Here is a 22386-nt window from a genome sequence, read left to right on the forward strand (position 1 = left end):
GACAGAACTTACGTAACCAAAAGTAGGCTCTCGGACAGAGTTGTAGAAGAGAGAGACCTCAGGGTTCAAGTACATAGTTCTTTGAAGTTTGTGTCATATGTACACAGGATGATTAAGTAGGCTTTTAGTACGCATGCCTTCATTGCTCTGTCCTCTGAATATAGGAGTTGGGCTGTCATGTTGAGGTTGTAAAGGTTATTATTAAGCTAGAGAGGGTTCAGAAAAGATTTACCAGGATGATGTTGAGAATAGAGGATTTGAGTTATGAGGAGAGGCTGGGACTTTTGTTTATTGGAGCGTAGGAGGTTGAAGGGTAACCTTACAGAAGTTTATCAAATCATGAGGGGTATACATAAGGTAAATAGCAGGTGTATTTTCTATAGGGTGGGGGATTTTAAGACTGGGGGCATATGTTTAAGATGAGATGCAAAAGATTTTAAAAAAAAGACATGAGGGCAATTTTTGAGACAGTGTGCTTCGTATGTGGAATGAATTTCAAGAGGAAATGGTAAATGTGGGTACAGTGGCAATATTTAAAAAACATTTAGATAAGTACCTGAATCGGATATGGATCAAGTGCAGGCAGGTGAGACTAGTTTAGTTTAGGATTATGTTCAGCATATACTGCTTGGACTGAAAGATTTTAATGTGTTTGTGTCTGTGACGTTAAAGGAGGATGCATGAAATTTGACAAAAGACATTTCAAAAATATAAACTAATTAGTATCAATGTACTATGGAATCCAGTTTGTCATTCCAGAGTTTCGTTTTTTAGTTTATATCTTTGAGCCTATGGAGATTGGATTTTGCATTATTCTTCTGTTTTCCAGTAATTCACATATCTTCTAACCACAGTATAAAACAGAATTTTGAGCTGATAAACGTAACTGATTATAGATATATAGATACAATACTTAAGAAAACTTCTGTTTACTTTTTCTCTGCTCCACAGTGGAATACCAGTGAGTAAAGTTGCTGCATAAATTTTATGTTGATAATTTCTATGGCAACTAATGGAATTTGAATTAAATTTAAAAAGCCAGTCTTGGGATTCTTTGAGAGGTAATTCATTACCTGTTTCCCCAGTGTCTTTCTAACCATCTATAAGTAACAAGTTAGGAGGGAAATGGAATATCTTGCACTTACAGCACCAGGGATGATGACTCAGTGGTTAGCACTGCTGCCTCGCAGCCAGGGACAAGGTTTCAATTCCTGCCTTAGGCGACTATTCATGTGGAGTGTGCACATTCTCCCCATGTCTGCATGGGTTTCTTCCGGGTGCTTTGGTTTCCTCCCACAATCCGAAGATGTGCAGTTCAGGTGAGTTGGCCATGCTAAATTGCCCGTAATGTTTCGGACTTTATAGGTTAGATGCATTAGTCAGGGGTAACCATTGGATAATAGTGTAGGGGAATGGGTCTGGGTGGGTTACTCGTCAGAGGGTTAGTGTGGACTTGGGCCAAATGACCTGTTTCCACACTGTAGGGATTCTATGTTATCTGGATGAATGCAACTCTAATCATACTCAAGAAGCTTAAAACCATGCCGGACAAAGCCAGCCTACTTGATCACTACTCCATCCACCACCTTCAACGTTCACTGACTTCACCACTGAGGCAGTGTGTCTGGCATTTATAAAATGCACGGCAGTAATTCACTAATGCTCCCTCGATAGCACCAATCAAACCCATGACTCCTACCATCTCAAAAGACATGGGCAGCAGATGCAGGGGAACTCCACCAACTGCAAATTTCCCTTCAAGTAACAAACGGTTCTGACTAGAAACTATAAGATCACTGTCGCTGGTCAAGAGCCTGGAATTCCCTTACTAGCAGCACTGGGGATATCCCTACATCCCAAGGTAAGAACTAAACATCTCATTCTCCAACAAACTTAGGGATGTGCAATAAGTGCTGGCCCAGTCACTGATGCTCAAATCTCATGAACAAATAACAATAAAGGCTGCAGAGATGCTTCAGTCTTTTTCACTGTTGCATTAAAACACAAACTGTTAATATTCAACTACATTGATGATATGGCCAAGTCTCCAACGGCAACACACTAAGCAGAAAAAAATTACTGAGTTATCCAGAGCTAACTCGCTATGTTTTTCAGTGCCTTTTACTGTACAGGATAAGGCCACTGTGTTTGCATATCTTTTTTAGAATGAACTTGTAGGCAGCTTGGGATACTTAAGTGTTTTCTCAGCCAACTCAAAGTGATTCTTAACACGTAATTGTGCACAGACCCTACATGATTTGCATTATCATTTTACTGTACTTAAAAATAAGTTGTCTTTTTTTTTCCCCCAGTGGCTCAACTACAGTCTTAAAACTCTAGTCTAAATTAATTACTGTAAGTAATGGCAATGAAACGAAGAAACCTAAATATGTGTTTCACTTGAAAGCCAGCCTTGATGTTTTTCGATAAGTTGTAAGTCAACACTAACAGGATTATTTACTCTGAAAATGTCATATGAATTTCTCAAGAAGCACATGTAGAATTTTTCAGCTCAATATTGTTTTGCTTTGGTTTTTGTATTCATTTGATTTTACACTTTATTGGAGAAGGTCAAAGTTAAATTGACTAAATTTAGGTAAAATTAATCTTCATTCTTTAATCTGCGAGAAAGGTTGATGTAAGGGAAGAGATAAAGTGATAATTCATATTCGACAATGTATTGACGGCGTACTTATACCTGTCTTTCTTTTTCTTTGAGGTCAAAATTTATTTTTCTCTGTGTGAAAGTCAAATTATATTTTCTGGCATTTTGCAGTTATACAAGCAGTGTAATTTCAAGACAGATTGCAAGTAGTAATCAAAATCTCCACAGAAAAGTTGAAACCTTTACACTTCTGCAAGGAATCATTCTGAGAGAATCGAAGCAACTGTATTCCCTAAATATTGTTCACATAAATTAATTAAATCATCATTTATAATTCAATTATCTACTGTTCAGATGGGTGAAGGATGCATAAATTGTTCTGTTCCATTTCTGAACAAAGAGATCTGAAAACAACAGTGTACTTTGTAAATTCTAAGAGATATATCTGAAATGAATTCACTTTTCTGATAGTCAATTTTAGGTCCACCTGCCATCTGCCTTTTGAGAGCCCCTTTTGAGAACCATTTGAGACCAGAGATCTTTTAGTTCTGTTTAGAAATTGCTCATGTATCACGTAATAACAGAATTTCTGCAGTGCAAAAGAGGCCGTTGGGCCCATTGTGTCTGTGCTGTCTCTCCTATGCTCCTCTTACTTCATACATCTCCCCATCTTCAGGTTGCCCTGTGCATTTTTCCTTTTCAGATAACAAGCCAATTAGCATCATAAAATCCCCACAGTGTGTAAGCAGGCTATTCAGCTCATCGAGTCCCTCCAAACAGCATCTCCAGATCTCCCACCCCCAGCCCTATAACCCTGCATTTCCTATGGCTAGTCCACTTAACCTACATATCCCAGGACACTATTGGCAATTTAGCATGGCCAATCCATCTAACCTACACACCTTTGGACTGTGGGAGGAAACCAGAGCACCTGGAGGAAACCCTGGTAGACACGAAGAACATGCAAACTCCACACAGTCAGTCGCCCGCAGGTGGAATCAAACCCACGTCCCAGGCAGCAGTGTTAACCACTGAGCCACTGTTCTCGCTTGAATGGTCAATTGATCCTGTCTCCACCACACTCTCGGGCAGTGCATTCTAGATCATAATCGCACATTTGCTTGAAAAGCCTTTTCCTTGTATCATTAGTAGTTTTGTTAGTGGAATCAAGGGTTATGGAGATAAGGCAGGAACAGGATTATGATTAAGGATGATCAGCCATGATCATATTGAATGGTGGTGCAGAATGGCCTGCTCCTGCACCTATTGTCTATTGTCTATTGCTCATTATCTTAAAGTTATGCCCTCTTGTTCTTGAGCCTTATACTAGTGAGAACGTACTTTCTCTATCTACGCTGTTCATACCCCACATGATTTTAAATAAAACTCTCTCTTCTCCAAGGAAAGCTGTTCTAACTTAGCCGATCTGTCTTTATAACTGAAGCTTGTCGTGCCTGGAATTATTCTTCTGAATCCTTTTTACACTCTTTAGTGTCTTCACATCTTTCTTAAAGCAGATTACCCAGAAATGGGTGGCAACATCATAGGGAAGTTACATTAAACTTCTTTGCCTTTATGCTCTATTTCCTTGTTAATAAAGCTTAGAATGCTGTCTATCTTATGAAGTGCTCACTCAATCTATCTTACCACCTTCAATGATATATGACTACATGCATTGACAGGTGGAACTGGACATATCTCAGGCAGTAGTGGTGTCAGCAGTGTTATCTGCAAGTTATGATTCTGTGATTGTGTCAGGTTGTTGCTTGACTGTAAGACAGCTGTCTCTATTTTGGCACAACATCCCAAATGAACTATTTTTGCCATTGTCATTTCCTGTGCTAAGGTCATTGTTAGTGGTCTCTGTTTTCATTTCTTGTTTTCCTAACTATTTCAGAAGGCAGTTAACAATCAGCTAAGTTGAGAGTTTGGAGTATCATGTAGGCTGGACTTAAGCACTTTAGTGAATCAGATGGGTCAGTTTTTCAGACAATCGACAATGGTTTCAAAGACCCTGAGCTTCCATTTGCTTGCCATTTCAGTACACCACTGTGTTCTCTGGCTTGCTACTGTCCTCTGGCGAAGTTCAGCACAATACGGAAGAACAGCACCTCATTTTCAGCTTGGGAACTGCAACCTTCTGGACTTCTTATTAAGTTCAACAACTTTAGGACATTAGCACCTTGCCCCATGTTTGATCCCACACATACTCGGCAGCTGCCACACACTACCATTGTCAACCACTATTCATTCCCCCAGATGACCTTTCTTTGTCCAACTGTTTTTCTCTGTCCCTTTGGGCTCTATATCCACCTATTGTTTACTCTCCTCCCATCTCCTTGCCCCCCATCTTCTGTATAAAAACCATCCTTTTCCTTGCTACCATCAGTTCTGAAGAAGGGTCACTGGATCCAAAACATTAACTCTGATTTTTCTCCACAGGTGCTGAGAGTCTCGAGCACTTTCTGTTTTTGTTTCAGAGTTCCAGCATCTGCAGATCTTTCATGTTTTTTTGATGAAGCTAGTTTACCTGATTACGTTTATGAATAAAGCACTGAGTCAGTGAGCTATGTTTTATAATAAACTGTAACACATTTGATATGTTGGAAGGTGACAATCAATTTAATTAATGATTGATCACATAACTTAGTAAAAAGGGTTTTAAAATATTTGGTCTTCAAATTTTCCTTTCTTCCCCTCCTAATTTCCTGCCAGTTTACAGTGAATTTTAGTGACATTTTTGAATTATTTTGTATTGTTCTTTCTATTACAGGTGCCTGAATGCTTGCACATACTGCAAAACCAAGCATGCAAGAGGAGAGCTGGCCAGCTACTCAGTTGCAGAGCTAATAGACAGAGCCATACAGTCATTCCAAGGTAAGTTTTAAGTACACATTTGTGCAGTTTACATGTTTTCTCTCAGAGAAAATGGCTGTTCCTTTTCAACTTTGACAGTGTGTTTGTGGTTTTAAAAGCAAGAAATGTAGCAATTTGTCACTTGTATTATTCATGTGTTTGGAAGTACTTGGTGTGTGGGGGATGCAAATTATTTGACTTAATACTTGCAAATATATATTGCCAGCTGCTAGATATCCTTGATTGATACACAAAGGAACGAGGCTACCAAATTTTAAATATACTTTTAAATATTTAAATTTTAAATATTAATGCTTACGTCTGTTCTTTGCATTAATTTATCTCCAGACCTACAACTGTGTAGTTACTGCTCCTTGAAATAGTCTAGCACGTTAGCAATTTGTATGAAATTGCTATAGGAAAATTGAATAAGAATGTAACTAAATAAGCAATCCGACTTTGGTACGTGAACTAGAAGCTTAAAAGACGCACTTTTATACTCCTTACGAATATCTGAGGACTATCATCAAAATTTAGAGAGCTGTCCTACAGCAAAGTCCAGCACCAGTCTGACATCGTCTTGATCATTAAATCATACCTTGCAATCAGTGTCCCAGAATGCCCCAACACCATTGCTGGTGTATGTTCTAAACTTCATTGTTGATCACATTGTCTATTTTTACTATCTAAGTAGCTCAGTAGTGTTATAGCTGACTGAATTGACCATGTCCTAACTACCAGACTGAACCTGGTGGTGAAAGAACCAATGAGAGAGAAAATATTTTTGTCCTGACAAATTTACTCCTCAAAGACAATCTGTTTATTAGTAATAGCTGCTGTGCAGTCCTTGTAGAAATAAAGTCCATTTTTTTCATTGTAATCACATCATATTGTGTGGCATTACCACTCTGTTATATTTTATAGACTCAGTGGGTTTATCAAATCAAAACTGGGCATCTGTGAGATATTCTGGGCCACTGTGAGCATGAGCAGTAGAATTACAAGTAAACATAGAGAATAGGAACAGGAGGCGGTGATTTGGCCCTTCGAGTCTACCCTGTCAACCAATATCATGGCTGATCATCCGTTTCACTACCCTTTTCTCACTTTTGCTCAATACCCTTTGATCCTTTTAGCCAGTAGAATTATATTCATCCCCATGAAAACATGCAATGTTTTGCCCTCAATCCCTTTCTGTGGCAGAGAAGGTGAGGCAATAGCCTATAGTATTATCGCTGGACTATTAATACAGAGACTTGGGGAACTGGGTTCAAATGCTGCTGTGGGAGATGATGGCATGTGAATTCAATAAAAACCAGGCATTAAGAGTCTAAGGATGGCCATGAATCCATTGTCGATTGTCAGGGGAAAACCTATCACTAATTCCTTTACGGAAGAAAACTGCCATCCTTACCTGGTCTGGTCTACATCTGTCTTTAGACCCACAGTAATGTGGTTGACTCTTAACTACCCAATGTGCAATTAGAGATGGCAGTAAATGCTGGCCTAGCCTGCGGTGCCCACATCTCAAGAAAGAATAATAAAACAAGAATTCCACAGGCTCAGCCTCTCTGGGTGAAGAAATTTATCCTTATCTCAGTCCAAATTGGCTTCCCTGATATCCACAATCAGTGACTCTCAGGTTCTGGATTCCTTGGTTGTAGGATATGTCTTTTCTGCATTTAACCTGTCAAATCCTATTAATTCTAATCCCAGGAACCAGCCTGGTAAGCATAAATACCACTCTGCCACCACCTCTACTGGTCCGCTGTGCCAGTGGGTCAGAACCTGGCAGGCCATACAATCGTTCTGAGGTTACTTCAAGGTTCTGCACAGACTGATTGGCATGATCAACACAGCAGCACATTGACGTGCAGTTTTGGAAGTCACTGCCATGCACAGATCTCAGCAGTTTACACATCAAAAAATAGTTTAGAAGGAATATGGCCTGGCAAATCCTTCACTCTTCAGTACTTTGGAAGAGGTACTGCAAAGGCAGGGAAGAAAGTTATCTCAAGATAAGAGTCTGATCACAAGGATCAAGATGGTGTGAAATCTGTACACTCAATGGATTATGAATCTTTTGAAATCCTAGACCATTGTATATGCTGATGAATATGTTTATGCTAGGATAGACAGATGTTTGGTGTCTGAGGGCATCAGTAGCAATTGGGAACAGTTAGTAAATTGCAGTTGAGGTCAAAAATGATTATTGCTGAATGGCAGATAGGCTGAAGGCGATGTCTGGCATATTAGTACTTTTTTTTAATGTTTGTATGTGAGTGTACTCAGTTTGGTTGTTGGATGAGTTCCAAGCTTCAGATCTCATTACATATTGTCCATACGTGGATAGAAGTGCTGAATTCCAGAAATGAGATGATTGTGTCTCTCTGACACCAAGAGATCATTTGACTAAGTCTGGCATCAAGGAGCCAAATTTATTTGCCATATTTAAGTCAATGAGGAAAAAGCAGAAAACTCCAGTAGTTGGAGACACATCCAGCACAGAGGAAGGAGGTTGTGGGCTATTGATAATCGATCATCTCATCCTAGGACATCCTTGCTGTGGTTCCTCAGAGTACTGACCCTGACTTGTCCATCATCAGTTGCTTCTTCAATGACATTTTCCTCCAAAGGTGGTTGGGGTTCCTCCTGAAAGTGGTGACGTGATATCTGACTCTTTGCCACCTCAGTAGTTTGTTTTGGACAGGACGATGCATGGTTGACGTTCCTGACCAGCCAATTAAGGCCCTTAAGTGATCAGTTAATGACCAGTTATGGATATCAATCTGTCACTGTTTAACCAATTAATTTACCAACTAACAAGAAAAATAGGCAGTTTTACTGAATAGGTAAGTGGATCAGTCTGCCAGCTATGATAGGTGGGGAAGCCCTTGTTTGCCCTAATCTTGTAGGTAGAGGAGGGGTAAGGGATGATCCCTGAAAGCCTGGTTCCTCCATCCCACTTATTTCAGATATCATTCTCATTAATCTCAGAACTGCCGACAATGTATTTATATCCGTTTTGAAATAAGGAGACCAAAACAACACACAGTATGCATAACATCATCTCATTAATGCCTTGTACAACTGAATCCTTACCTTTTGTATCTTTTGCCATAAATGATAGCATTCCAGAGTCATTTTACTTACTTACTATGCTTGCGTATTTTTGTGACTCATGCAAGAAAGTACCTAGCTCTCTCTGCACCTCAGAATCCTGCAGTCCTTCTCCTGTTAAGTACTACTGTTCATTTTTTATTCTTCCTGTCAAAATGAACACTGTTACATTTTCCTACATTATTTTCCATCTGCCAGATGTTTGCCTACTCACTCAACTTTTCTCTACATCTCCAAACTCCATATGTCTTCATAAATATTTTCCTAGCTGTTTTTACGATCTGTAAATTTAGCTATTATATCTTTACTTGCCTCATCTGAGTTATTGATACAAATTGTAAACAATGGAGGCCTTAGCACAGACCTCTGCAGGATCCCAATCTTTTTCAACCTCTCAATCAAAAAAAAAGACCCATCTATGCATACCCTCTTTTTTTTTGTCAGTAGGCAGCCAATCTTCTGTCTACTGTAATATGCCTCCCTCAATATCGTAAACCCATGCTCTGTGCAGTGATTTTTTATGTGATTCCTCTCAAGTGCCTTCTGCTAATCCAAGTACAGTATATCTACAGGCTCCCCTTTAGCTACCTGTATGATCATGTTGGCATGGTGTATTAAATAAAATCTGACTTCAGGAAGATGATGTATTTAGGAGTTAGAGATTCTGGGGGACTGAGTGAGTTAAAATCACAGTGCACTAATTAAAACTGATTTGACTTCCAAACAGAGGCTTTGATCATTTGAGCTGTCTGAGCTAATTTTCTTTTCCTAAAATATTGATATGTGTACAGGTACAGTCATAACAGTTCAAATTTAATATTACAGAAAATGCAATATGCATCAATTTCTTTAATTGCAATGTGTGCTACTGTGAAGTGCCTCAGTGCACATTACATGTACAAAATAAAATCACCAAACATTCTGAGGACTTTTTACATGGTTTCTAACCCCTTAGTCAGAGGAAGTTGCCTTTCACCATTGAGCTTTTGCAGCAGTTTAGTGCATACCTCAACATATAGTCCTGGACTGCGTGACAGTCTCCAGCACTCTGTCATCAACAGATCTCTTTATTGGCATGCTAGTGAAACACTGATTTCTTAGCGGATATTGGGTAGCTCTGCACTGCCAAGGATTCAAACCTGAGATGTTGCTACCTGCCTTTCCTTATGGCTATTATTTGTTGCCTATTATGTTATCCATGGTAGTTCTATCTATGGTAGTTCTAGTCCTGTTCCAGCCACTTGAACACTGAAGATCTGTTATGAATCTCAAGTGTAATACCGCTTACTACCAGAAGATCAGCTTCCTCTATTTTTCATCCCCTCCATGTTGCTCTCAACTGATATTTTTAATTTATTTTTGACAGCTTTCACATTTCAATTAAACTTAGCTAACCATTTTAAAATCAGGAATAGCCATATCCAAGTATTTTTGAGTGAAACTGAGTGGAGACTTACTACATATTAAACCTAAAAAAAAGTGATACACACAAATCAGGTAATCAGTTTAAAAATGCAAGTTTGGGAGGAGGGCCTCTGTACATAGAGGAGAACAGGCTGTTTCAGTTCAAATTTGTAAGATGCCTTCAATTGCAAGAGTGAAACCTGCAACCCAATGGTTCAACTGTTGTCCTGTAACCTTAAGAGCAAGATGGCAGCGATAATCTGGTCTACAGCTGCCTGAGCACACAACTACCTACTTTCCTTTAGTTTCTGTCCTTTACCTCTCCTTATCTTCTCATATCTCGATCGACTTCTCCTGCTCTTACAGCTCTGGGATCCGAGACCCAAGCACCACTCCAGTCTTCTGGCTGCCTCTGAAATGGGTCTTCTGGTGCTCGGAATTGAGCCTAGCAGTGGCTGTACCGCCTACAAGCTGCCAGCCTATTCATCCATCCGTTGGCCGGAGCTCCTTTTGTTGCTGTAAGTGCAGCAAGATTTTTCGTATCCCTTCCCCAGTCCAGTATTTATGTAACCTCCTATAATTTTATAACAACCCCCAGCCCAATATTTTATAACCCCCTCATAATTTTATAACACCCCGTAGACATATAATTTTTATAATTCCCCCCACCCCCTCCCAAATCCTCGTGCTTATTTAATCTCCAGTGTCCGGAGTGTGGTGCTGGAAAAGCACAGCCTCAGGCAGCATCTGAGGAGCAGGAGAATCGATGTTTCGGACATTAACCCTTCATCAGGAATGAGGCTTGTGAGCCAAAGGGTTGGAGAGATAAATTTCGATTCTCCTGCTCCTGGGAAGCTACTTGACCTGCTGTGCTTTTGCAGCACCACATTCTCGATTTCAATCTCTAACATTTGCAGTCCTCACTTTCTCCTTAAGTAATCTCCAGTCCAGTTTTTATGTAACCCCAGTAATGTTTATAATCCCCTTAGCCCAGTGTTATATTTATAACCCTCTCCCAGTAATTTTATAAACTCTCCATCTCAGTTTAATGTTTTTTTTAAGATAAACTTCCCCCAATCACCAGCCCAGTGATTTTACAAACCTTCACCCCAGTTATCTTACAAACCCCCACCTCAAGCCCAGTGATTTTACAATAACAGACTGAGATTTACCAGCGCAATGGTACCAACAGCGCTGTCCTTCTCGTTCTCTCCCTTTCATCCCACTTTCCGCACCTCGTACCTCACACTAATGCAGACATTGCCCAGTGCTGAACTGTGTGTCTGCACTTTACAGTAGGTAGTCTAAGGCTAAAGAGCAGTCTTCAGTTGTCTGCGACTCCCCGCCACTGGACCAAGACCTTGCGCTGCTAAGTTTGTATGATAACCAGTGTGCAACGGTTTCCCCATGTTAAAAGAACTCTTGTACAGGCACCTTGCACACCCTCAGGATGCAGCTTTAAAATGGCAGTCGAGTCCCATGTCAACAGAGGAAGTGCTTCATTATTCCTCAAGGACTTATTGGCGAAGTGTGGCATTCCCACAGATACCTGGGAATCACTGACCCAAGACCATCCAAGGTGGAGGAGGAGCACCCAGCAAGGCGTTGAGCACCTCGAGACTTGCCACTAAGAAAAAGTGGAAGTCAGGTGAAAACAGCAACAGGAGTGCGCTGCCACACCAATGCCCCACCTTCCCTTTCCTGTGATCACCACCAGCTCAGAGTGTAACAGAACCTGTGGTAGCCATATTGGTTTGTACAGCGACCTATGGACTCACCCTGAGAGTGGAAGAGAATTATCCTCATCTGCGAGGGATCACTGATGATGCCAATGACCTTAAGAGCAGCAAAGCTTGGAACTAACCTTGATTTCTAGGTCACTGATAGTTTTTCTGAAGGTTTTTGAGATTGAGAGAGGGAAGAGGAGAAGAACTTTAAGTATCCTTGTTATCTGTCCATGTTGTTTTCTCTGTCTGTCTTCCTTTGTGGCAAAACAACATTGGATTCAAATCTAGTATGAAAATGTGATCTGTCTCTTGATCGTAATGACAGTGTAATCTCTGCTGGCTACCGGACTTACACAGGTGTTATAGTTTTTGTACCTGTTCACTAGCTACACCATGTCACATGCACTTCACTAGAGGGCGCGGTGTGAATTTTACAGCGATCATGTCACTTGTCTGATGTTTAATTACAGGTGTAAGGATGCTACTTAGATGGTATAGGTATTGCAGTTTGACTTCTAAACCATAACTTCTCTTACCACATACACTCACTCTGCATTATGTTGAGTACTTCCCAAACCTGAGGTAGCCACTTCTCTCAAAAGGCCCCCAAGGGAAGGAGATCCAACACAAGATTAATTATGGCAGTTCAAACTCCAGTAATAAGTCTTTGACATCAAAGACAAGTTAATAGAAGTCATCATGTATATTCGCCACCTTTGTGGCTAATTTACGCCATCAAGCTGGATTCATAAATTCTCGTATTTGTTTAGGAAATTCAAAATATGAGAGAATCATTTGCTGGTTCCTTTATTAGGATAATGCTTTGACCGATCAGAGTCAACTTGCCTTGTTTAAAAATTAAACAACTTCCAGCAGTTAACCGTCAAAGGAAATTAACTGGTTCATTTGTTAAGGCAATGTCTCGACTTGTTAGAGTCCATTTATAGTCCCTGTGTGGAATCCACAGAGTATTCTAGTAAATTGTTCTGATGAATGTAAGCAGAAGAGATAGCAAATTGATCTCATTATAAAAAGATTTTGTCAGAAGTAAAGATTACAGTAATTTGTGTTTCTTAAATTCTTGAAAGTGGGTTACTGAGTGGTAGAAGGTTTATAAATCAATATACAGTTGACAAATTTATGACTCTCTATGCCATTATCCAAGTTGTTAATAAATAGTTTGAATAACTGAGGCCATAACACAGATGAAACACCACCAGTCGCAAGCTGCAAATTTGAGTCTGTACGACTTATTATCCTTACTTTATGTTGCCACACAAGCAATTTTCCAGCCATGTTAGTAAGCAACCCTCAATTCCATGGGCTTCTACCTTAGTTAACAGTCTCTTATTGTGAGACTTATCACATGATTTCTGGAAGTCCAAATGAACAATATCTGAAGACAATCCCTTGTCTGATACCTTCGACTCATCAGAAAATTCCATGAAATTTGTAGGCATAACCTACTTGTCATGAATCTGTGCTGTGAAAATTCTGAGAAATATTAACTAAATCATGTGAGTTATGCAAAAAAAAATTGAAAGTTGCACAAAAACAATGAAAACCAGAACAGATAACAATGCTAATGTTTAAAATTTTGTTATTAAAGAGGTAGTGTTAGTATGTTACCTATTTTAAAAGCAGGGCTCAAAGGACCTTATCAAATCACAAAGAAAATCAACAAGTGGTTTCTCTCGGATTGGGGAGTGCAGAACTAGAGGGCATAGGTTTAGGGTCGGGGAGTCCAGAACTAGAGGGCATAGGTTTTGGGTGTGAGGAGAAAGATATAAAAGAGACCTAAGGGGCAACATTTTCACGCAGAGGGTGGTACGTGTATAGAATGAGCTGCCAGAGGATGTGGTGGAGGCTGGTACAGTTGCAACATTTAAGAGGCATTTGGATGGATATATGAATAGGAAGGGTTTGGAGGGATATGGGCTGGGTGCTGGCAGGTGGGACTAGATTGGGTTGGGATATCTAGTCTGTATGGATAGGTTGGACCGAAGGGTCTGTTTCCATGCTGTACATCTCTATGACTCTAAGTGTCATGTTAATATGGCAAAGTGATACTGTGACATAGAGGATATTCAAAAGAGGAGTGCCTTATAGTGGTGCAACCAGCAGGGGATGAAATAAAAATATTAGAGTGATACAGAATGAATAAGAAATTTTAAATTCTAAAATTGACCCTCCAGTCATCAGATTGAATAATATGGATGTTCTTAAACATTTGATATGCTTTTATGCTGTTCTCAGAAAATTATTGATGTGACTTCTGAAAGCTATTACAGATTGCTAAATTGATTTTGATAAATAGATCAGGGGAAATACTGGTTGTAGGTTGCATTTCGAAAAACTGAAAGTAATTGGGGAAAGTTGCCATGGCTTCAGGAAAGGGAAATTGCGTTCAACCAATTTATTGGAGTTCTTTGAAGGAATGATGTGTTGTTGTTGTTGAGGGACACCTGTAAACATACTCCCAAGAAGGTATTTGATGTGATGCCACATACAAAGTAGAAATAAATGAAAGGAAGACCCAATGACACTCCACACATGTTAAAATAGTGAGTGAAAGGAGGACCTGGAGACAGAGTGCCACTTTTTAGAATTGATTTTTTTCTTGCTTACAGGAGAAGAAATTTGTTTGGTCAGTTCTGGTAATTGTTTAAGTCCGTTCTATTCTTAAGGCTTAAAATATATCAGAACTGGAGATAGGGTTTACAAAAAGGGAAGTAAGCATGAGAATAAATGATTGATTAATTAAAAGAAAAGGATGCAAGTACAGGGATGGATTTCAGTGAGATTCGGATAATATACGCCTGCAAATATGTTGACATATTTAACCAGCTTTGGCTCAGCACTTGAGTTGAACTGAATTATAGACGTTTTGACAAATCAGGGAGGTGGAATGACAGCTGGATATTTTATACCACAAGGTGGTCACTCCCAATAGGATAGAATCTTCTGATAGTCAGGGAAAGGAGGGTTTGACTATGACTGAGACAAGATTAAGGGACCCAGCGGGCAAGAATGAAAGAGTTTCCAGCCTTGCAGTTGTCCTGCTTTTTTAGATGAGTGAGGGGGCAGCAGGTAAATGAGCTAACTAGCATGGTGCCATTGTACAAGGGGCCATTCAAGTGGGTTGTGGCCTAAAGGATATAGTGTTTTTGATGCCAATGTGTAGATGTTGGTGCAGTTTTCTTCCAGGGACGTGAGATGGAGATCAAATGGCCAGTCTCAGTTTTTCGAAAGCTAAATTATTGCCAGCAGAAATCCTGAGCTGTGGAAATTTGATTTGAATATTGGCTACAACATTTTAAAGCCTAAAACCCAATAGCTCTGCAGAGACTGATATTTATATGCTGCATAATCCTCTAATTTTCCTCGTAAAGTTTCATTATGAAAATTTGAGATTTTGAAGTTTAATGCTTTAACCGTACAACATGAAAGTCACTCATGTAACAGGGAGTGGCAATGCTTTGTTAAGAGCAAGTAGAAAGGGAAATGATTGTCATGATCAAAATGGGTTTGAATAGAATAGGATTTTTTAGGGAAAGTCCAGGTTTTTAATGGAATTACATTGTTGGTGCTAGAATAATAATTGTATAAATAAAGTGATAAGAACAGTTTGTAATAGAAAATGAAAATGCTTCTGAGCTATACTTTTAATTTTTTTTCTGCAGGGACATTTTACAAACGATGTATGATTTGAATTTTAATTCCTGTTTTTGGATTCTGTGTATTAGGAAGGGAAAGGCATGGCTTTTGGGAACAGCTGGAAACTGAGTTTAGGGAACTTATAGTTGGCTGTGAAGTTAAAGTAACAATGAGTTTAGTTTACAATTTATTTCAGTTCTTTCAGTGAGAGATATGTCCTGATGAAAATAGTATCTATTGAATGCACAGAAATTCCCTGATAAGAAACAGGTTTCAGCTGTGCTGGCCTGAGTGAGAAAATACTGTGGAGATAGTGGTGACTCTTCATTGTGGTTTAGGTGATTGTAAAGATCTTGTTGAATAGAGAAAGGGATAGTGTGAGCTTGAATGTTCTGGTATTTGGAATGAATTATTTTCAATATTTCTATCTAATGTAATAGAGTTCATGTTTTATTAAAGGTACTATTTTTTGTGTTAAACATATACTTGTGGATTCTTCTAAAGGTGTTTGGTAACAAGCCTCCTTGTTTTAAGTTAGATGTTATCATGTCAGATTTCACTCTTGAGATTTTATATGTTCAATGTCCAGTGTCTCAACTGACCTCATTTTGTCAAATCCACCTATCAGCTGTGTACCCAAGCATGCATTATTTTGAAAACAAAATACAGTCGGTTCTGCTATAATGCACGGTTCTTCAAAGTGAATTGGCTATGATGTGATTGAAGAATTTAGAGGAGAAAGTGAGGACTGCAGATGCTGGAAATCAGAGCTGAAAATGTGTTGCTGGAAAAGCGCAGCAGGTCAGGCAGCATCCAAGGAACAGGAGAATCGACATTTCGGGCATGAGCCCTTCTTCAGGAATTTGAAGAATTTAGACAAATGTTTGTTGAACGTGAACTTTCCTTACCTCTATTGGTTGTAACATGATTCCAGCCCCATCAGATTAAATGGTGCTACTGTTTTGCAATTTTTTTATAGCACAGGGTCGCAGAGGAACAGAGCTATCACGTTATATCAGAATCCACTATGAGTAATATTTATGATCAGTACTACCACACTGCTGCTCTTAACTAATATGTGCAGTCTTGCACTTTACCATGAGGGTAATTGCTTATTGTTCAGATGCAGATGCTGATTTTTTTTTATTCATTCATGGGATGTTGTTGATGCTGGCTAGACCATCATTTATTACAATTCCTATTGTCCAGAAGGCAGTTAAGACACATGTTACTGAGGGTCTGAACTCATGTATAAGCCAGACCAGGTAAGGATGGCAGTTTCCTTCCTGAAGGAACATTAGTGAATGAGATGATATTTTTCTAAAAGTCAACATTGGTCAATGGTCGCAAATAAGATAGCATTTTATTCCAGGTTATGATTGGGTTAAAGTTTCACCGTTTGCCATGGTGGACATTCATGAGCCAACTGGATTTTTAAAACAGTCGGTCATCATGAGATGCTTAATTTTAGATCTTTTAAACATTGAATTAAAATTCTATCATCTGTGGGATTGTAATGCGGGTCCCCAGAACGTTACCTCGGATTCTGGATTACTAGTCTAGTGATAATGCCATGAGTGATAATACCTTTCCTGTTTATGACTCTGGTTCCTTGGAACTGGAAGATGATGTCCATTTGTCCATTTACAGCTAGCTCAGTTAATGTCGAAGAGCTCAACATATAGGTAGTTCTTCTATCATGTAATGGTTGCGTTCTTGTGCGACCTGTGTTATAGAAAAATCACACTTTCGAAAAGCACTTAAAATGTTGGCGATTAATAGTAGTACAGCTAATACACTTTTTAAAAGTTTGCACTTTAGAAAGTGCCCCAGTTCATTGATCGGGTTAGAATGAATTGTGCTAATGAAGCACTTATAATAAGCAGAATGACCTGTACCAGCAAATTAAATTATGATCGTTTCTCTAGATATGACTTTGTACTACATTTTTCACTGAGCTACATGAGGTGTTCTGTGTATTCTCTCAATTATGATTAATCTAGTATGTATCATCTTCCTTTTTTTCTCATTATAGATTCAGTACCTAATATTAATGACATTTCCTTTGTAACTTTTTTGTTGTTTTACTTTAACATGTGTCTAATATGCTTTCAGCCTGAAATACCATTTATGCCTTAGCCTAGATCTATGCTTATATGATACCTTTAAACAGCTTCTGTCTACTTTAATAAGATTAAATATTGTCACTTGGTTATATTTAACTAAGTCCTGATTTAAGACCATTAATTTTAGGCAATTCAAGGAACTGTTGAGTCTGTTGCCTTATTCGCAATGTTGGTTTGACTATCATTGAATTTGTGATTTAAATCAAAGATTTTAACATATTTACACTCATGGACTTTCATAGAAGTAGTTTCCACTTCTGGGCATAACAAATTAAAATGGTCCAGCTGTTCCTTCATGTGTTGGAGAAAGTAAAGCACCCAGTGAATCAAATAAACCCCCCACACAAGTAAAACTAATGGTCTTGTTAATATTTAAGATTTGAAAAGATGAGTTTAAATTATTCTGCACTTGAATATATGATATGACAAGTTTTTATTGTTGCTGGGAAATGTGTCATCCTTTTGGTATCTGTGCTGTTTTAGCAACAGCAACTTGCATTTATTTAGTGTCATTAGTGTAGTAAAATTCCCAAGGTGTTTCGTAGGGTCATTAAACAAAATCTGACAAGCGACATTGAGGTAGCAGGAGAAAAGCCCAAAGGTTTGGTTCAACACCTCAGAATTCAAGAAATAAGATGTTAAAAGAAGGACATTAAAAGAATTTTTCAGAGCAAATTCCAGAACTTATGTCTTAGGTAACTTGAGGCCTAGCAGCATAATTGTGGAACAATGAAAATCAAGAATGGGAGGAATGCAGAGATCTTCGAGGATTTTGGGGCTTGTTGAGATTGAAAGTGGAGAGATCATGACATAGAATAATAATTTATTATTCAGACTACTTTGCCAGACTACTGGCCAGTTTGGATCAGCTAGTGTGTGGTTGATGGCTGAACAAGATTTAGTACGAGCTAAGATATAAGCAACACTGTTTTTGGCTAGAAAATGTGCCATGTCATTATGCTTTTTCATTCGGTCCTAAAATTTTATCACGATGGTTCAATTCAAAAGGACAATAAGATTAACATGGTTAATATAATGTGTTCCAGATTCTTGGAGGCTTCATCAAGGAGGAAATTAATAAAGGCATACCTGATAGAGTATTGATTAGTTTGATAGGAAGGTGTCAAAATTATCTCAGATTTCTTTATCATTGTTGAGCAACTTATTGAGCAACCTTACAAAGTTGATGACTAGGGAGAACAGTGAATTACAGTGCTGTAGCCTCCATGAATAAATAGTTTGTTTCTACGAAATGTGCCTATCTTGCACAGTCTTGTAAGGTGTCTTCAGAAGATAATTGGCAAAAGTAGAAAGAAGTTTGTGGAGGAGATGAAGAATCCTACAGTTCTTCCTTATTTATCTTTACAAAATTTTAACGGATTTGCAAAATACCCAAGATTGTAACCTACATTGATGGTTTGCTGAAGGCACCAAATGTGTGCTGGCTAAATTTACTAATAAAACCAAGATAGGTAGGAAGCTAAGTTGTCAAGAGGAGGTAGCGTGTCTGAAAAGGAATATAGGCAGGTTAGATTGGGGAAAAAGTTGGCAGATGGCGTACATGTTGATAAATCAATATGTTGATTTCGTCCATTCTGGCAAGAAGGTTAAAAGAAAGCAGTGTACTATTTAAATAATGAGCGATTGAAGTGGTTGGTGATACAGAGGGATCTCTGTGTCCTGATTCATGAATCATGGAAAGTTAGCATGCTGGCAAGGTTTGGGTTGGGGGTGGGGCGGGGGGGGAGGATGGGGGGTCTGAGGTGGGTAGTAGTTGTGGCATAGTGGCAGTAATCTGAAATCCTAGGTTAATATTCTGAGCACATGGATTCAAAGGCTGATGGCAAAAGTTTAATTTAATAATTGTCTGGAATAGGATACTAGCTTAATACAACCATGAACCACTGTTGATTATTGTAAAAACTCATCTGTTTCATTAATATCCTTTTTAAGGAGGAAATCTGCAATCCTTACTTGGTCTGGCCTACATATGAGTCCAGACCTACAGCAATTTGGCTGATTCTTAACTGTCCTCTGGTCAATTAAGGATGGGCCAGCAATGTCCATGTCTGTTGAAGAAAAGATAGTATTGAGGAAGGCAAAGGAGTGTTGTTGTTTATTTTGAGGAGAATGGAATTTGAACAGTGAATTGGTCGCACTGAACTAGAACCTAATTTTTAGATATTAATGTGGCTTGTGGGTTTTCCATCATTACTATGTAAATCAAACAGCAACTTCTGACATCTTGGGCAGCATGGTGGCTCAGTGGTTAGCACAGCTGCCTCACAGCTCCAGGGACCTGGGTTTGATTACAGTCTCTGGGGACAGTTAGTGTCATGTTTGCACATTCTCCCCACATCTGTGTTGGTTTCTGCCAGGGGCTTCGGTTTGCTCCCACCATCCAAAGATATGCAGGTTAGGGGAATTGGCCATGCTAAATTGCCCGTAGTGTCCAGGATGTGCAGGCTGGTTGGGTTAACCATGGGAAATGCAGGGTTACGGGATTGCTGTTGGCTCTTTGGGCCAAATGGCCTGTGTCTCCACACTGTAGGGATTCTATGATCAATGGCCATCTGCCCATAAGTATTCAGCATTGTATAAAAATAAAAAATTATTCATTTTTTAAATAAAGTATAATTGCGTAGAATAGTACAGAGATTTACAGCACTGACACAAGCCATTCATCCCATCAGTTCTATGCCATGCTTATATTCCTCGAGCCACCTTATCGCATCTGAATAAATTAATCTTAAGCTCATTTTTCCCTCAGGTACATATCTAGCTTCCTGGTAAACAGAAACGTGGAAAGTGGAGCATAAGTAGGCCATTCGGTCCTTTGACCCTGCTCTATCAGAGCTATGTCTGCAACAGGAAGATTTATAATTACTCCTTGAATTTTATGTTTAAACCTCATGTGAGAATTTTCAAAATGAGAAGAGTATTTGAATTAATTGTTTTAGGGAGACCTGATGAAGGGCTTTTGCCCGAAACGTCGATTTCGCTGCTCATTGGATGCTGCCTGAACTGCTGTGCTCTTCCAGCACCACTAATCCAGTATAATGTATTCCATGTCAACCTTTTCCCCTGTCATTCTTCTTGAACTTAATGCACCCTCAACAAATCAGGTTCCTGAATTTAAGGAGATCTGATAAATCTGAATAAAATATGTTGTGTGAGATCATTTATAATTATACAATTAAATTAATTTTCCATATTTTTGTGCATTGTGCAATATGTAGGGAGAATTTTCAGGCTTCACTATTGTTATGAAAAGTGTTGTTCCTTGAGAGTATATATTGTTGGCATGAGCTATGAGCAATTTTCTGACTTTCATCTCCAAAGGTCAGCAACTTGTGCACAGAATGACCTTACCTCCACTGCTGTTTGGCCCGAGTTTGGGGGTGGGCGGGGGAGCAGTGTTGGACGGGGTTTGGGATCAGGTGGGGTGGGCGAGGTGGGGGTGTCATTGGATGGGGCTGGGGGAGCGGGTGGGGGTGGTGTTGGACAGGGGAGGTGGGGGCTCATGCGTGGTGTGATGCTGCCTCGTCTCCTGAATGGGGAGCAGACTTTAACACTCCAAGCCCCAGAGGAGAGGCATTTAATCGATTAACCAAATAATCTATTATCCGGACGAAATAGTGCCCACCCATCTCGTTCGGATAATCGAGGTTCCCCTGTATTCCTAACTATGAAGTCCAAAGATTCTCCCTGTATTTCTGCACAGTATATAAAAGTGCTTTGGAAAATTAATTATTTTTGTGTAATTATCAATGATATTCCCTAACATATTTTATTCAGATTGATGACATCTCCTTGATTTCAGGTGCCCAATTCATTGAGGGTGCATTTATAGTTTTCCTCTGCCTGTTACCCGTTTTTACCTGTTTGTCTGTTTGTGTGTATACATGTGGGGAGTTGAGGGGATTAGAAATTTACTGTTATATACTGATGGTTTATAACTGTTTGCCTGCTGTTAGAGTCTAATTAATTGTAATGAATTCTTGTTGAGTAGAAAAACCTGGTTCGTGCTTTCTATCAGCCTTTGTCTGGAAATTGTGTAAATTGACTAACTTTGCATACAATACTTACTTTGAGTCTTTAACCTTTGTGACAACTCGGGAGCTGTAGGACTTGATTTCCAGCACATTACCCCAGTGATCTGTGACACATGCTCATTACTCTAAATGTGGCTTCGTTTTTGTCCAGTCTAACTGTAGCAAAACCTACCTATTTTTATATTCTGTTCTCCTTGCAATAAATAACAATCAATGGATCAGATCTAAGCTCTGCAGTATTGCCACATCTAGCTTTGAATTGTGCTGGATAATTAAAAGCTCACAGTAGGGAGAAGCTTCATAATTATCCACATCCGTAATGATGTGGGAGCTCAACACATCATCACAAAGGATAAGGCTGAAGCATTTGCAAGTCTTCAGTCAGAAATGCAGAGTTGAAGTTTCATCTATACCTGCTCTGAAAAACTCTATCATTACACATGCCAGTTTTCAGCCAATTTAATTCACTCGAAGTGATATCAAAAAATAACTGAAAACGTAAAGGCTGTGGGCCCTGACAACCTTCCAACAAAAGTACATGTACTCCTGAACTTCAAGCCAAGCTGCTTCAGTACAGACCCAACACTGGCATCTACCTGGCAGTGTGGTAAATTGCCCATATAGGTCCTGTATATAAAAAGCAGGGCAAACCCAATCTCTCTGTCCCATCAGTCTGCTCTTAATTGTGAGTAAAGTGATGGCAGGTGTTATCAAGAATGATACAAAGCAGCAATGAATAAAAACCTACTTGCTGAAGTTTAGTTTGAGTTCTGCCAGGGCCACAGAGCTCCTGACTTCATTACAGCCTTGGTCCAAATATGAATAAAGGAGCTGAC

General features: G+C 39.2%; 1 protein-coding gene across 2 annotated transcripts in view; it reads left to right on the top strand.

The window, feature by feature from the left end:
• Positions 1–22386, top strand: part of cdkal1 (CDK5 regulatory subunit associated protein 1-like 1) — a 600053-nt gene that overhangs the window by 168288 nt on the left and 409379 nt on the right. For both annotated transcript variants that reach the window (XM_072560914.1, XM_072560913.1), the window contains exon 8: positions 5379–5482. In XM_072560914.1, the coding sequence (XP_072417015.1) occupies positions 5379–5482 (104 nt within the window). The remainder of the gene's footprint in view (positions 1–5378; positions 5483–22386) is intronic.

Source organism: Chiloscyllium punctatum, chromosome 41 (genome assembly GCF_047496795.1).
Source record: "Chiloscyllium punctatum isolate Juve2018m chromosome 41, sChiPun1.3, whole genome shotgun sequence".
In the NCBI taxonomy this organism is placed as follows: domain Eukaryota; kingdom Metazoa; phylum Chordata; class Chondrichthyes; order Orectolobiformes; family Hemiscylliidae; genus Chiloscyllium; species Chiloscyllium punctatum.